Source organism: Strongylocentrotus purpuratus, unplaced genomic scaffold (assembly GCF_000002235.5).
Source record: "Strongylocentrotus purpuratus isolate Spur 01 unplaced genomic scaffold, Spur_5.0 spur5_scaffold_19, whole genome shotgun sequence".
Lineage (NCBI taxonomy): Eukaryota > Metazoa > Echinodermata > Echinoidea > Camarodonta > Strongylocentrotidae > Strongylocentrotus > Strongylocentrotus purpuratus.
The window spans coordinates 14210462-14227996 of record NW_022145604.1 but is presented as its reverse complement, the minus strand read 5'-3'; the positions used below and the strand labels follow the sequence as shown (position 1 = coordinate 14227996).

The 17535-nt window shown below is 39.5% G+C and overlaps 1 protein-coding gene across 1 annotated transcript in view; it reads left to right on the top strand.

Moving 5' to 3' along the window:
• The first annotated feature begins 2815 nt into the window (after positions 1-2815).
• The window catches only part of LOC115918780 (ATP-dependent RNA helicase DHX8-like), a 29678-nt gene continuing 14958 nt past the window's right edge, over positions 2816-17535 (top strand). The window contains exons 1-7 of the mRNA XM_030990364.1: positions 2816-2877; positions 6337-6463; positions 7568-7809; positions 8742-8827; positions 14228-14762; positions 15899-16057; positions 16773-16919. Of these exons, the coding sequence (XP_030846224.1) occupies positions 6370-6463; positions 7568-7809; positions 8742-8827; positions 14228-14762; positions 15899-16057; positions 16773-16919 (1263 nt within the window). The 5' untranslated portion in view covers positions 2816-2877; positions 6337-6369. The remainder of the gene's footprint in view (positions 2878-6336; positions 6464-7567; positions 7810-8741; positions 8828-14227; positions 14763-15898; positions 16058-16772; positions 16920-17535) is intronic.

Here is a 17535-nt window from a genome sequence, read left to right as displayed (position 1 = left end):
GGGGGGGGTGAGAGGACATTATTTTGTTGTGTGTGTCCCAAAATTTGAAAAAAAATTGAAGGGGGGGGGGGGTCCTCAAAAACACACATATACACAAAGTTTTAGGGGGTTGAACCCCCACCCCCCCCCCCCCCCCCCGTACGCGTCTGCCTATGTAACATTATAAGTCAGCCGTGTTGCCATTTTCATTACATAGCAATATGGGACAGTCGTGTTGCGATTTTCATGTTATTTTGCTAGCCAATAAAACAGTATGACATAGGCTGCGTTCATGCTTAAATTTTGAAGGCAGAATGAGCGATCTGAAACGCTCATCGTAAACGCTCATCGTGATCGCAGTTCCACGATGTAGTGTTCATGCTTACTTCTCTGGCTCCCCCAGGCAATTCTCAGTGTGTGGCCTTAATTGGTCTTCCAGCTGGATTCGCAAACCTTCACTGTGCATGCTACGTAGACCCACTAGAGGTCAGTGCGTTGACCCCATTTAAAGTTTTAAACGCGTTTACAAATTGTAAACGCATCTTTTTGTGAGTTTACGATCGGCGATCGTGATCGCCGTTTTTCGGTGATTCTACAAAAGTGAGCTAAGACGCAACCGTGTTTTAAACTAAACGCGTAACAGATGCCTGATTCTGGCCGTCAAAATCAAGCATGAACGCGCCCTTAGTCGTGTTGCCATTTTACGACTTATAGCCCCGCATACAGCCTAAGTTTGTAACATTATATGAGAGAGCCGTGTTGCCATTTTCATTATACATGTATGGCACTATGAGACGGTCGTGTTTCCATTTTCATGTTTTATACATTTACCCAATAGAACGTTATGGGACAGCCGTGTTGCCATTTTCATGACAATGGCCAATATAACGTTTATGATCGAGACAGCCTAAATTGTTGCCAATTTCATGACATAATATAGCCTTTATAACAGTACGAGGCAGCCGTGTTGTCAACATATTTATATCCCATATAAATCCCATATAACCATATCAGATAGTTGATTGCCAATTTGTAATTACATAACAGTATAAAACAGCTGTGTTGCTATTGTCAAGACATAATACAGTTAATAATTCATTGGTAGACGTTACCTTAATAATAATAATAGGAGTGTAAACTTATAAAGCGCACACACCGTCCAAGGACGCTCTAACCCAACAGTTCTCTTTAATACAAGTACAAATAAAGTAAATGTTATCAATATCAGTTGCAAGTAGAAAGTTTTCATTGATATGAAGGTCTAAGCTAAATATATACACCCCAAATCTCACTATACGTTGGCTATCTTGTGTAAATCGTACATTTAAACTTACGTGAATCTTAATTTACTCAAAGAGACTGGCTCGTGGGTCGATAGCTGCATATTATACACACACACACACAAACCTTTTTTTTATAGGAAAATTGCCCCCTTTACAAGTGCCACTATTAATTTATAAAATTGGCCCTTCTCCTTATCACCTCTGATGAGTCCCCCTTTTATTTTGACAAGTGCCCCTTTTCCTTCGACAAGTTCCGATTTTCCTTTGCAATAAGTGTCCATTTTCCATTCTCTGATAATTTGCCCCATTCAAATCTGAGAGGTGCTTCTTTTACTCTGTGAGTGCCCATTTTCCTGTGTAACAAGTGCCCCTTTCTCTTTTTAACGCAGATAAGCGCACCTTATATTTTCGCATGTGCCCCTTTTCCTTTATAATAAGTGCCCCTTTCCCTAATGATAAGTGCCCCCATTACAAAAAAGCCTCTTCCCCTTCTCATAAATGCCCGTTTTTATCTCTGTAAATGTCCATTTTCAGGTACGAGAAGATACCCCTTTTCACTTCAGATAAGTGCCTCCTTCATTTCCATAAGTGGCCGTTTTCATATTTGGTCATTGCCCCTTTTCGGGTGTCATACGTGCCCCTTGTCCTGTCTAATAAGGGACATATCCCCTTTTCATAAATGCCCCTTTTCACCTCTTATAAATACCCCTATCAACATCTGATGGGGCCCTTTTCCGTCAACAAATGCCCATTTCCTATTTTCATAAGTGCCTTATCTCATCCCTGGTAAGTGCCTTTTTTGAAGGTGTAAGAAGTGCCCAATTTTCACCTCTGATAATTACTCTTTGTACTTTTGACAGGTGCTCCTTTTCTTTCTGACAAGTGTTCCCTTTTCCTCTCATCATTAAAGCGATATTTGTACACCGCAAATTCCAATTTGCTTCTAAGCGGTTTAGAAGAAAATAGTTGATAAGTGCTCATAACCCCCCCCCCCCCCCCCCCCCACCACCAGCGGCCGGCGCGATTTTCGAATTTTCGGGACCAAAACAAAACAAATATAAACCTTTTACCCCCCCCCCCCTTATTCAGCGGCCCGTTGAGTCGTTGCGAAATGCAAAAGCTCTTTTTGGGGGAAGGGGTACATTTTTTGAGGGGGGGGGGGGGGGTTAGGGCAGGGGGGGGGGTGGTGGTTAGAACACTTTTTTTTGCCCCGGAAATTGGAAAATGACGTCGTCAGATATTGGCACTTGCCAATGTCTAACCAGGGATATGTGAGTTTAAACTCACATATCCCTGGTCTAACAAAATATATATTTTTAGCTTTGACATTTCCCTTTGAAGGTGCCCTTTTTTCTTGGTGCCCCCCCCCCCCACTTTGCCTTTGGAAATCGCTCGGCCGCCCGCCCCTGAATAAGTTAACCATTGCCATGCAATCCCAACAGTTTTTAATCATTCGTGTAACATTAAATTTTATGAATTGTGGAGCGAGCTAGCTGATGGGCTGAAGTTTAGATGGCGATGTATTTGTAAAGGCTTCGGGACGACTTCAAATGCTAGGTTTCGCAATCTAACGACGACGATTTTGATACGAAGGAACTCGAGCTCGAGGTTTGATGTAAGTTTCATTTTGAAAGCTGTCTATTAATTTGTATGTAACCGTGTAAGGTGTGAGTTTCATTACTATTTACTATTTACTCAGACTTATTTTCTGAAGTTTAAATTAATGCTACAAGTAAGAGTGAATGTGTTGTTGCTAGTTGCTACAAATTACACAGTGCTAGTTGTGTGTTGTGACAAGCGAGATCTGAGCCGAGCTGAGCGTGAGCGCAATACCAATGCAGTGCAAATAAGGCGGCGCTACTCGCTAGTCTACTTTCGTCTCCATATTTCTGACCATTAAATCCTGCGTGGAGCTAGCTAGACAGAAATAACCGTCTGGTATCGGTCATTCTTTAATAAAATTGACATTTGTCAACATTCCCCATACACAGATGGTAACCCGTACGTCTCACACAACGGAGAGATTGAGCCAATTTTGTACCACTTTTGGTCAAAAAAAATTCTCCCCCGATTTTCTTTAGATTTAGAGTAAAGGAGCCCGTTTTCGGCCACTTAAGACAAAATCCTATTTTTAGGACCCTTTACTTCCTATTTATTATCATTTTTTGTTCAAATCATGAAGCAAATATTATTATTATTTAAACAAAAAAAGAATCCCAGAAAAAAATCACGAATTGCCATGACAATATTCATTTCAATTTTCACTGTTTTGGAGCCAGTTATCGGCTGAGCGTTTCAGTTTATGGCCGCATGTACAAAGTCAATAGGAAGCGCTCGCGCGCGCCGTGCGTTTCCGCGCTGATGTACAGCACAAGCGGGCGGAGCAGGTATCCCACGCCGGAGCTCCCTGGTGCTCGCCTGGCCGAAGACAGGCACAGCGGTGATCAGAAGTTGGAATCTGAATTAGACAGACATATCGTGTGTGCGTGGCAGGGTCCGGCTGCATTGATTTAATACATGCGATGAGATACTTTTGAGCTTGCGACTAACACAAAATCGGGCTCTAAATCTGAAAAATACTTGAAATAAAGCTGATTTTATGGTACCCATACTTCTTACATACACGCGTAAGAATAAGACACTCGATTTTTCAGATTCAGGTAGCGGGACCGCCGATTACATCGCTAAAATGTGATATTTTAGGATATATTTTTCATTGCAAATGTGGTTCTTCAGTGACACTGGCATGGTATGGTATGAGTGGGATATGTGTTATGCTATTATGCGATGTATTTTAGAGTGATTTTACCTTGCATCCAACCAATCGGCCGAAAACTGGAGCTGGCCGATTACCGGCTCCTTTACTCTAGATCTAGATCTTCGCGTGCAAGCGTACGCGGTACCCTAGTTGTTTAGCTGCATGCGCTACTAGAGCGCGATCGCAACCAATACTAGGGTGTCTGATCGCGCACTAACTCCAGGAAGCTCCGACGCCGATCCAGAAAGCGTCGGGAGCTTAAGCCTGGTACATCGAAAAACATTCAAACAGCGGTTGGGCGACATTACCTCAAAATATGCAAAGGGAGTAATTACAATTTTGACTTACCAGGTTGCTTGACTCCTCTGGGCATGTATCTGGCAACTTGAAATTATGATTTGAAGAAGTCTTCGATGGGAAAAAGGGGGTGATTTTTCGTCCTACCCGATGATTCTTCCATGTTGTATCGTCGATTCAACCGGCGAAGAGAAAGTACGCACTACCGTGCATGCGTACTTTCTCTTTGCCGTGTTGAGTCGACGATACAACATGGAAAATGCCTCCGTAATAGGCCTGTTTACTAATGTATTCACGGACCTTTAAATTTGCACACGGTTGTAAGCTCTGGCAAACAAACCGAGCGCAGTGTCTGCTACGGCCCTGCTACACACACTTTGTATACGGCGATGTGGGGAATGCGAGGAAAAAAAGGCTGATCATCGTCCTAATAAACTTCGTTTAAAACTGTTTGTTTTCCAACCTTAGGGTATATAATTAAAATAAATATAGTTTTTCTCAGTTGTACATGACAAATCTTCGATTTTATTTTCCGAAATCCGACGAAATATCGCAAAAATGGGAGGTAAGCATTGCTGTTACGGCACGTGTAACAGCGATTCACGGTACGCAGACAGACCCCATATGAATGGTGTGTTTTTCATCCCGTTCCCCAAACCAAAGACGAACCTGGAGAAGTGTAAAATATGGATTAAGAATAGACGATAGTCCTCAAACGATTTATATGCTTTGAGTTTCTTTCTGTCGTAGTCAGTTCTATTTACTATCAGGTAGTTGAAAATGTCGTATAATCCGAAATCTGGTATACTTTCAAAGTTCTCGGTGTAGCCGGTGATTTTCATTGGGTCGTCGAACGAGCACCCCGCACGCTCCAACTTCTCCCGCAGCGACCGTGCGGAGTCGAAGCTCGCAAGGTCCGGGTCTTGGGGCAAAGCGATATCGGCCACAGCAGTCGCAAGTTGAACTAGTTTCTGTTTGTTGTACCCTGATGTCGTAACTCCTCTCTTTCTTAAATAATCGGTGAGCTCCTTCACTGTCCACTGCGAAAACGGCTTGCTGGAACTACAACTCGATGTCGAAGGCGATGCCATTGTAGAAATTAGGGTGAAAAAACGTCGCGGTCGCTAGCAATGGCTTTGTATGTGTATAGCGTAGCGGGCATGGAAAAACAATGTGGCGACCGTGCCGCACCACGCAAAGCTTGCCCTACGTAGTAACAATCGCTAGGGTGCGAGGGATTATGACGTCACTCGCATATCATTAGTAAACAGGCCTATTAGCTGATCCAACAAATAGGTGGAAGGGTATTTTTAAACTGTTGGGAGTGTAGGGGAGAGTGATCTCTTGGGGCTAGCAAAAAAATAAGTGCATACATGTAGATATTGTCCTTACTGTACATCTAGCTGGACATAAGCCCGGGGGGTGCGCTTCAGGAAAGTGGCAAATTTTGAGCTAGGATGCAAACAACATTTCAATCACTGTTTTGACCAAGATATTTTTGGAATTTTGAGGTGCGCCCCCTTGGGGAATATGGAGAAAAACCTACTGTTTCATATGACACTTCATTTATTGAGTTTCACCTTCAGGATCACAAGAAATAAAGGTTTGAATTTCAATTTATTCATAAAATCATTGACCAATTTTGCATGGTCGCAAATATTGAAATAGTGTACATTGAAATTGAAACATATTTTGGGGGTAAAATTCACACTTTTGCAACACCAACCTGAACGGCTTAAACCTTACTCTAACTCTAACTTACATGTAGCTTACCTGATTGGCATTAAGCAATGTGATTGGTGCAGCAGGTCCATGATTCATACAGCATGCAAAATGCAGCGCTATGCCGAAAGATCAAGCCAGAAAGGCTGTACGTAATCTGGCTTACCAATTTATTTTCATTTTTTTATATCATTATTGTTGTTTTTTAGATTTGTATTAATTACTTTTGTTATGGCTGTATGTTCTTTATTGTATAACTAAATTGAAATTTTCTCTTCTGAATCTGATGTTTTACAGCCGCATATATACACATCAAAATCGTTGATCAAAATGGACGAGCTAGAACGTCTAGAACACCTGTCCCTTGTATCTAAAGTGTGTACAGAACTGGACAACCATCTTGGACTAAATGACAAAGATCTCGGTAAGTTAATCTACATTTGCCACACTCTAGCCAGGTGAGATAAATGTAAACAGGTACATGTACCTGGTAGGATTATTCCTTGAAATGCACTGCGCTGATAAAAGCTGTTGGAGCTTAAAGGTAATACAAAGTTTTGGTATGGGGTCATGAATTTGATTCAAATTAATATATTGGAAGCATATGCGATCCTACAATGTTCAGTGATCGTTGTCGCAGTCGAAATCGAGTCTAAAGTTTTGAAATTGTAAATAATAAACTTTTTATGTTGTATAGCTCCCTCTCAAGGTCAAAATATTAAATAAGCTATAAAACAATGTTTCTCGACTAAAATTGACCGTTTAGCTATTCCCGTTCGGAAATTATATATCACAACTACATATTCTGAGATTTTCATGGCCGCAGCTAGCATTGCATGGCCGTAGGCGCTATTTGAAATTTATCAAAATTTACCGGGAGCACCGGTAAATCTTTATATTCAATTTTTCTCGAAAACAGAAGTGTTTTAGGGGCTAAATTTTCTAGTGCTTTGAATACTTCCACATGGGCATCCAAATATATCGAAATCGTAAAGAATCGCTATCCACCCATTTTTCAAAATTTCCCAAAACTTTGTATTACCTTTAAGCTAGGATGATAATTTGCAAAGCTCTTTGGAAGTGCATAGGGACATTATATCATGAAAATATGAGAATCAGTTTTTGTAACAAGAATTAAGGAATGTCAGGAAGGCATATGGGCATGACCGTTGGTAATAAAACAAAATGACACTTTTATTGTGAATTATTTGATAGATAATACTTGCTAGGCACAGATGGGCCTGTAGATACATGTATACCTGTGAATTCTCATTCTTTTAGTGTTTTTCAATTAATTAGGAGACTTTACATGAAATTACTTATGGGCCTGATAAGAAAGTGCACAAACTTCAATTTTTGTTAGTTTTTCTTATTATACCGCTTACTCTTTATTAACCATTTCAAAATCAGAAAACTATTTTTGAGGGAAACAAAAAATGTGCTTGTTGTAGGCAGGTGGTCACTAAAGCAGGTTTGACAGTATATTATTTCATGTATAATGTGCAAATAAAAAATGTCATCCTTGCAGCTGAATTCATCATCAGTCTTGCTGACAAGCATGACACCCTGGAAGACTTCAAGTCCGTTCTGGTGGAAAACGGGGCCGACTTCCCGGAGTCATTCACCGGCAACCTGCTGCGTCTCATCCAGCACATGAAGCCCAAGAAGGTGCGGAGAGACGGGGAGGATGAAGCAAGGCCAAACGACAAGAAGGACGAGAAGAGGCAGGCCTTCCCCGGGCTATGTATTCCTGATAAACCAGCAGTCAGGGTAGGTAACCTGCTATAAACCAATAGCAATTGATCGGTTTTACCATCCTCAAATTGGCCAAGAATAATCTTATTTTCAACCCCTGTTAGAGTTTGAAGAATAAAAAATGTTTATTAAATGAACAAATGTTATAGAAAATTCAAAATATCACTGAAACATTGCCCATTCGTACCCCAAAATATTGATTTTATATTTTTACACCGTGGTGCCAATTTAGAGACTTTAATGATTAGTTACAATTATATCGCTCTTATTTAAGAACGGCACAACGTACTGCATTGGAAATAGAATCAAAGTTTCTGTGATTTTTGCCAATTTAGAGACTTTAATGATTAGTTACAATTAAATCGCTTTTATTTATGGAAGTGAACCGACCCGTGCCATGATTTCATGATTAGTTATAATTAAATCGCTCTTATTCAAGAACGGAGCAACGTACTGGATTGGAAATAGACTCAAAGTTTCTGTGATTTATGCCAATTTAGAGACTTTAGTGATTAGTTACAATTAAATTGCTTTTATTTAAGAATGGCACAACGTACTACATTGGAAATAGACTCAAAGTTTCTGTGATTTTTGCCAATTTCGAGACTTTAATGATTAGTTACAATTAAATCACTTTTATGATTAGTTACAATTATATCGCTCTTATTTAAGAACGGCACAACGTACTGCATTGGAAAAAAACTCAAGGTTTCTGTGATTTTTGCCAATGATTAGTTACAATTAAATCACTTTTATTTATGGAAGCGAACCGTACCGACCCGTGCCACTACGTACCGTGCCAAGTCGTTCATAATAGTTCAGTCGTTTATGAAAATGTGGAGTGCATTCAGATATCAAAAGATCATACTGATTAAAAGTGCGGAGTATGCATGCAGTGTAGATAAATGGATATGATACACCTCTGGTTACTTTTTTGATCTGTACAGGAAATGTTGGAGGGAGACAAGCAAGTTGCAATGGATGCAATGGACGAGTTAGAAGCTCTCATGCCTAGAAATTTAGCAGCACAAATGTGAGTACCGGTATTATTATTATTATTATTATTTTATTTGGCAAATCAAGTCACATAATACAACAATATAACAAACATGAATTGAGATTAAAAAATCAATAGAAAGCATATATAAATATTGCAATAGCAGGTGCATCCGGTCGAGCTGCCCGGGTATGGAAAAAGTTAACCAAATAACTGTGATCCGCAGACCTTCCTCCCCACACCCGACTAGATGCACCTGATATTGGTTAAAATAAAGCTTTAAAAAGAAAAGATAGATGAGAAGAAAAATGGAGGAAAAAGGGAGAAAAACGAAGGAAAAAGAAAAAGAAAAAAAAGAAAAGAAAGAGAAAAAAAAGAAAAAAAAGAAAGAAAGAAAAAAAAAAAAAAAAAAAAAAACATTGCATGACAATTTTTTTTTAAATTGTGAATTCATGACAGGTATAGTAACATATTGTTACTGTTAATCATTAACACCATCATCACGTTGTAAAAAAAATATACAATATCATTATCATTATCGTTATTAACATTATTACTACTACCGTTACTATCATTATTATTATGATTATTATAATTTATATCATTGACATCAATATTTATATTAAAACATCAACAAAAAAATTAATTTTCATTGAAAATACAATTTCAACAACAACCAGTCTCGAAGCTATTGCACGATCATAATATGTACAGATGAATGTAAGCCCTATATCATGATTATGAAAATATTAAAATTCAGTAATACAATTTTGGAATGGTTTGGAATGGTAAAAATGGACTGTGTATTATTTCAAGTACATATCATTATTGTTTCATATTATATAATGAGAAATGGAACAAAAATTATACGGTATACATCTCAGGTGGTTATTATGTGAAGTCTTATTTATAGAATTGAAGAATTATTTATATTCTATAAATGACTATAAACAGCAGCAATTAAACAACTAGCAATAAGAAAGCATAAACAGCATTAAAAAATCACACTGTTACAAATATGTATAAGCATATTCGTCATTATTATCAACATCATTTATATTATTGTTATTGCAATCATTATTATTGCTACGATTATAACATAATAGTTACAATCATTATTAATATTATTAAGAAATATAATGTATAATACAACATGAATAAATACGGAATCATATATACAGATTTACAAGCCAGAGTTCAGCACCTTCAAGTGGGAGCACCAAGTGCCAATTTGAGTCAATAGTACATCGTTACGAATATGTTGAGGAAGTGTGTCCCACAATCTGGGAAATGAGTTAATGGCTGACGAACGCAGTCTTTCAGTTCGAGCGAACAAATGTTTGAACTTCAGGTCGGTACTATACCTTGGGTTTACATTTATGGCGCTGTTTACACTATCGCAGGATACATACATACATGTAAACAAACATTTGATAATGAATGTGATCAAAGTATACTTCCGACGAGACTCAAGAGATGACCAGCGGAGGCGTCGCAACCTTTCCTCGTATGACATTTCCATTCTTCTTTGTTTAAGGATAATTCGGGTTGCTCTACGTTGAATACCTTCAACCTTACCGATTAAATTTTTCGTATACGGGGTCCAAACCGGTAGACCATACTCGAGTATGGGTAGAATAAGAGCTTTGTACAGACAAAGTGTAGCGTGGGAAGAGAGACCAGATGAAACATTAGAAAGCAGCCCAAGGAGCCGGTTGGCTCGTGAGACAATGTAGTTGACGTGACTATCCCAAGATAAGCGGTTATTTATCATGACACCTAAATATTTGGTCTCAGTTACTACATCAAGAAGAACGCTATTGATGCTGTACTCGGGAATACCTGGATTCTTAGCGCATGATATCCTCATGACTTTAGATTTTGAAGCGTTGAGACACATCTTGTTGTCTTGGCACCACTGATGAATGCTATCGATGTCATTTTGGAGGTATTGGTGATCGACGGGAGCATACATGGGGCGAGAGATGACAGTGTCATCCGCGAATAATGCACATGAGGAGTCAATGTAGCGGGGCAGGTCATTGATGAACAAGTTAAATAGACAAGGACCTAATACGCTGCCCTGTGGGATACCGGATGTTGGTGAACTCCGTGGAGAGAAATATCCTTTATACTGAACACGCTGTTGACGTCCAGACAGGAAAGACCGAATCCAGTACCATACGTCACCAGTAACATTATATAATGAAGACAATTTGTGCAATAGAACATCGTGAGGCATGCGGTCGAAGGCTTTTGAAAAGTCGAAAAAGACTGCGTCAATACGGGGCGGGCGACGTTGATCTAAGATAGACATCCACTGGTGAGTAATGGTCAGAAGTTGGGTCACACATGATTTTTTAGATACAAAACCATGCTGGACTTGTGATGAAAGGCAATTCGATTCCATGTGATTGCAGATTGCCCTAGAAATGAACGATTCCATCAATTTACTAACAATGGACGTTAGTGCTACTGGACGATAATTTGTTACAAGCGACCGATTACCAGCTTTGAAAACAGGTGAGATATTAGCCTGTTTCCACGAAGATGGTAGAGATTGATGTCGAAGAAATAAGGCGAATAGGCGCTGAAGAATTGGTGAGATAACTTTTACAGATTTCTTAAGCATCGTTGGCGTGATAGAATCAGGACCTGGACTTTTCTTATCTTGTAGAAGCATTATAGCCTTTGCTATATCACTAGTAGATATCTCTACGGAACAAAGTGGAGGAATCGGATGAACACACGCGTCAGGAACATTTGGTAAGTTACTAGGAGGAGGGTAAATAGACTGGAAGTAAGTTGCAAACCTTTCTGCAATGTCGTTTGGTTTATTGATGACGTTGTTGTTATCAACGAGGACCGGAGGGGCCAAGCTAGTCTTTCTTGACCTAACATAGGCAAAGAAACGTTTTCGGTTATCATTCAATGTAAACAGGTGGTTGACATACAACCAGTATGAACTGTTAATCATGCTCTTCGTTTTATTCCGGACTTCTTTGAACTTCATCCAGTCACCTGAACTATTAGAGCATTTAGCAATTGTGAAGAGCCTATGTTTCTTCCTAATGAGGCCCTTGATTTCTCGAGTGATCCACGCTTTTGTCTTCTTGGATCCGGATAACTTATGTGGTATGGCATCACGGGAAGCTGCCAACAACAAATCAAGGAATCCTTCCCAAGTGGCATCAACATCATTAAGGTCAAAATACAGGTCCCAGGGAGCTAACTCCAACAATTGATTGAAATGGTCAAAGTCGGCTTTTTTGTAGAGGAGAAATTCGCGTAATGTACCCTTTCCAACGAATGGCTTGAGCAGTCTGAATCTAAAATAGATGGCGAGATGATCACTCGAAACCGGGTTAGGCTGAACATTAATAGAATCAAATAGATCTGGACGGTTAGTGTAGAAGTGGTCAATCGTCGAACCAATTGTGGGGTTACGTGTTGACTGGCGTGTGACAGACTTCACTTCCTGAGACAGATCAGCTGCTTCCAACATGGACAACAGCCTAACAGCATCAGGTGCATCAGAATCCTTCACATCGATGTTAAAATCACCAGTCAGTATGATACCTCTGTGATTCAATGAGGACACCTGGATCTGGTCGATGTGGTCTTGAAGTCGATCCCAGAAGTCCGATAGGTTGCTTGGAGGTCTGTATAGTGCAGATACAATCCATTTTGAACCGTTTATGGATATCTCCGCTGATATATTTTCTAACTGTTGGTGGTCGAGATTTTCCAACCGTCTAGGGTTTAGACATGCTTTCAAGCACAAAAGAACACCACCACCGTGACGTACATCATTAACAGTTTCACGATCTCGTCGAAATATGACATAGTCATCAGGGATCGAAAGTTCACTATCAGTACATGATGAATCCAGCCAGGTTTCCGTAATACAGATAATGTCAGGTCGAGTGCATTCTATGAAAGTTAACAAATCTATGCACTTGTGCCGTATACTTCGGGCATTGAATGATATTCCAGACAAGCAACGGTGCGTTGACAATCTGGTTTCCGTGGTAGAGGGTCCTGGATTGACTTCTATATCTCCACTACATATTATCGAGAGTTGAAATGTGATATATGAATTAGCGTAGTAGGGAATACGGGCTCCGTGGTACCCTCTGTGTAGACTACTTTGACACCGTACAGGTTCAAAGCGATGAGCATATTCAGTTACAGGCGCTTGCCTGGGGCAAGTACTTAAGAGAAGGATTAGTAGTACGCTTAACTTGTGTATCTCCATCGGAGCGTATTGGCCAGTACCCCTTGCTTTTGAATGATGTTACCCTTCTATTGTCTGAGGGGGACACTTCTATTGTTCTCTTGTCCCCTTCTCAACATACACGGCAAAGTGACTACACGAACATGGCTTCAGTACATACCCAGTACAGCATAAATCAAGAAGTGTTTTCCAGGAAATATCACAACTGGAAGCGTAAAATTCAATTCCAAACTTGTCCTGGTGCTTCCCAGATATACACTTTCTCTAGTAGTTAACAGTAAAAACACGACGTTTGACGAAACAACGATCACAAAGTTAAAAATCCGGGAGCTAAAACTGAGCTGACTGCCTGTTAGGCTGTACTTTCTGAGTGAGCACTCTGAACATGACGGACAAAGAAAGCGGACAAAATATACAGTTCCTCAATCTACCCTCAACAATTGCTATGGTAGACAAAGGAACATTCCTTCACTGCTATTATGTAAAAATCTGTAGAACAGGTGAATATGCATGTGACACCTGTTCTACAGATTTTTAAATAATAGCAGTGAAGGGATGTTCCTTTGTCTACCATAGCAATTGTTGAGGGTAGAATGAGGCACTGTATATTTTGTCCGCTTTCTTCGTCCGTCATGTTCATAGTGATACATGTAGGTAGCTTGGTAAAGTGTAGCAGCACAGAAAGATGCGTCCGGAAGGGAAAATGTATAGTTTGTGGTTTTGATGTCCTTTTTTGGGCACTCTGAATGAAAGTTTTGCTAACTCTAAGCCTCATCAAGATGGTATATGCATTTACCAGTTTGATATGCTAGCGATGTGGGTCTACCTCTGTGTGATAAAATTATGATTTTCAAGAATTGTGCAGTTTGCATTACGGACACGTCTTTCCTTGCCACTACATTTCACTAAACTACCGTAGAAAATATTAAATCAATACTTATTATTTTCAATTACTTAAAGCCCCACTGTCCTATTTGTAGCTACTTACTCCCTCTATATAGAAAACTTCCCCAATCAGTGCCTGTTGGTCCCCCATGATCCTCTTTTTCTTATGTTAGTTGAGAGCTGAGTTGATGAGATAGCCACCTGTCAGTGACCTGGCTGGGTGGTCTAATCCCTTCTGGCCCAGTAGTATTGACAGTCATTCAAAGAAACTTTCTGGGCATCATATTAAAGCTCAAATCCATTTTTAATTTCAGAAAACAAGAAGCTGGAGATGAACCAGAGTCGAGGAAGTCTGGCAAGGATGACAGCAGAGCTAGGAGTAGGAGCAGAAGCCCTGACCATGACAAACCCCGCAAGCACAAAACTAAGCACAAAGATAGAGATAGGGACAGAGAAAGAGACAGAGATATGGACAGAGATAGAGATAGAGATAGAGACAGAGACAGAGACAGAGATAGAAAGAAGAGACGCTCTCGATCCCGTAGCCGTGATCGCGACAGGAGGCGTAGCAGGAGCCGCGATCGCAGTCGCAGGCATAGGAGCAGGAGCAGGAGCAGAGAGCGCAGCGACAAGCGGAAATACCGTGATCGGGACGATGGTGGTAAAGAAGCGGAAGGCGGCGACTCCAGGAAGGAGAAGTACAATGATAAATTTGTGGACAGACCGCCCTCGCTTGAGCCGGAGGTGGGGGAGGTTTACGAAGGGAAGGTTACGAGTGTGATGCAGTATGGTTGCTTTGTACAGCTCTCTCTCAGGAGAAGGTGTGAGGGCTTGGTGCATATATCCGAGGTAAATCTTTATTTTGGAACTTCTCCTATAGATTTTTTAAAGGTAATACAAAGTTTTGGGAAATTTTGAAAATTGGGTGGATAGTGATTCTTTATAATTTTGATATATTTGGATGCCCCTGTAGATTTATTATAAGCACTAGAAAATGAAGCCCCTAAAACACTTCTACTTTCGAGAAAAATGGAATATAAATATTTACCGGTGCTTACAGTAAATTTTAATTCATTTCAAATAGCGCCTACAGCCGTACGCTGGTAGCTGCGACCATGTAAATTTCAGAATATGTAGTTGTGATATATAGTTTTCAAACGGAAATAGCTAATCGGTCGATTTTAGTTAAGCAACATTGTTTTAAAGAGTTTATTATTTACAATTTCGATTTCAACCGCGACAATGATTACCGACTATTGTAGGATCGCATATGCTTCCAATATGTTCATTGCAGTGCAGTTTAGAACTCAATTAAGTGTTATAATGATATAAACGATGTATTTTTTTTTTATTGAATTATAAAAAAAATGGGATGGTATGGGGTTATATTGCACTTTATTTATGAAACATTCCCTTCTCTGAAATCAAGTCTATATCTGTTATACCAATGGACATTAATGATGTTAACTTGCTGAACATATAATTGTTTACAAATTTAATAACTAATGAGAAGTATCTCTATATGTAATGCTCCCTTGGTTGCCTCGCAGACAATAATCTTTTGCCCCAATAAGCCAGTTCACGGTTGCAGTCTGAGCATGAGCAGACAAAGGTCATTGCAGAACAAATTTTGAAATACATGGAGATGAAATACTGGATACATGCTCATGCAAGTTATGTAATCATTATTCATTCATGCACAAGCAGTGCACTCAATGATACACAGGTGGAAGTATTCTTTGAAATAGGGGAAAACAAAGGCTATTTATATAGCACCTCCATCAACGAAGAGTGATTATTTCAAAATGTACAAAGTGGGACCTCTTCATGTTTTGAAGAATTGTGGATATTCAGGGTCATTTGCTAACCGTGAACTGGTCTAGTACTGACTGATTTTGATAGTACCACTTGAAATTATACATATTACATTTAATGATGTTTATTTTGAATTCTCTCTTCAATTTTTCAACTTTTGTGTTATATAGCTGAGGAAAGAAGGAAGGGTCGCTGAAGTCACTGATGTCGTGTCAAAAGGTCAACAGGTCAAGGTCAAGGTACTCTCCATCGCAGGAACCAAGATTAGACTTTCCATGAAAGATGTTGATCAGAATTCAGGAGAGGACTTGAACCCAGCCAAAGCAAAGGTTTGTATAATAATAATAATAATATTTAATTTTTATATAGTGCTTAATACAAATATCTCTATTAAAGCGCTTTACAAATATATTATTACCCCAGTCATTGGATTCAGTGCTGGCCCGCACACACTGTGGGCACAATCTCTACTCCCTGGGGAGCATTCCAGCCAGGCTAGTGGTTTTTGGTCGAGACCCAGGTCCTGGAAAATCTTTGGGGACTCTAAAAGCAGTCTGCCATGATATATATCAGCTTGTCATGCTTTTTGAAATGGAAATATTTTTGAATCGTGACTCTGTGTATCATTTTAAGAGACGACTATCTGAGGAATATAAGATTATTTACATCTTTAGGCTGACCTATATGGCTTTTTACCCTTCACTTTCTGTAAGAAAAGAACAGGGTTCAAACCTGCGTCACTTTCTTAGGCATTTCAGAGAGAGACATTTTCGAAATCAACCCACTTAAATTGGCCTGATAATTACCCGAATTAAATCAGTTTCCCGATTTTTTCCTGATCTTTATTGTTCCCAACGTTTTTTCTTCTTCTCGATGTTATCCCTATTTTCCAGATTTTTCTTGATTTTTCCTGATTTTTTCCAAATTTTCTTACTCAAAAGGTGGAATGTTGTTAGATGCCATTTTTTCCCCTCGAATCCTCTTTTTTTTTTTTTAGTGCTCACTATCATCCCTGTAAAATTAAATTTGCCTCTATTTTTGCAGAATGCCCCCGAGACGAACGAGGAAGAGGGCATGAACCCGTGCCGACCTGCCGACCTGCCGCTGATCAACCCTCCGGACTCTGATGATGTGGCCATCAGGAAGAGGGTCCAGAGGGTCACTTCTCCTGAGAAGTGGGAACTCAAACAGGTATGCTTGCAATTAACGGGTGACCCATCACCAAAGTGTATTTTGCTCTCAATGTTGTAGGTTTCTTAATTGCCAGGCGTACTGTATTAAATATATCGGCTTAAAATCGGTCATGTCGCACCAGTTCAGTGATAATTATATTGTGAGATCTTTATTGTTCACAGTGTGCTTGGAAAATTACAAGCCATTCCGCCCTGTTGTACTTTAGTCATTAATCTACTATTGTGCATTCTTTCAAACTCTGTTGACTTTTGACAGTTATTCCTGGCTTGTAACTTTCAGTTCAGTGTAAATTGATACAGATATTGCTAAATCTTTATTGTTGACAGTATGGTTGGAAAATTACTGGCCATTCTGCCTGTTGTACTTTACTCACTAATCTGCTATTGGGCATTCCTTTAAACTCTGTTGACTTTTGACATTTATTCCTGGCTTGTAACTTGCACTTCAGTGTAAAATAAAGCAGAATTTGTGAAATTTTATATTTCTGTCAGTCAGTCACACAAATTGTAATAAATCTTCACTAATAAGTTCACTGACATCCCATAAAAAAAAAATGTGTGTGCTTAGATTTATAACACATTTTTGTCATCAGGGTATCGGTGAACTGCATGAC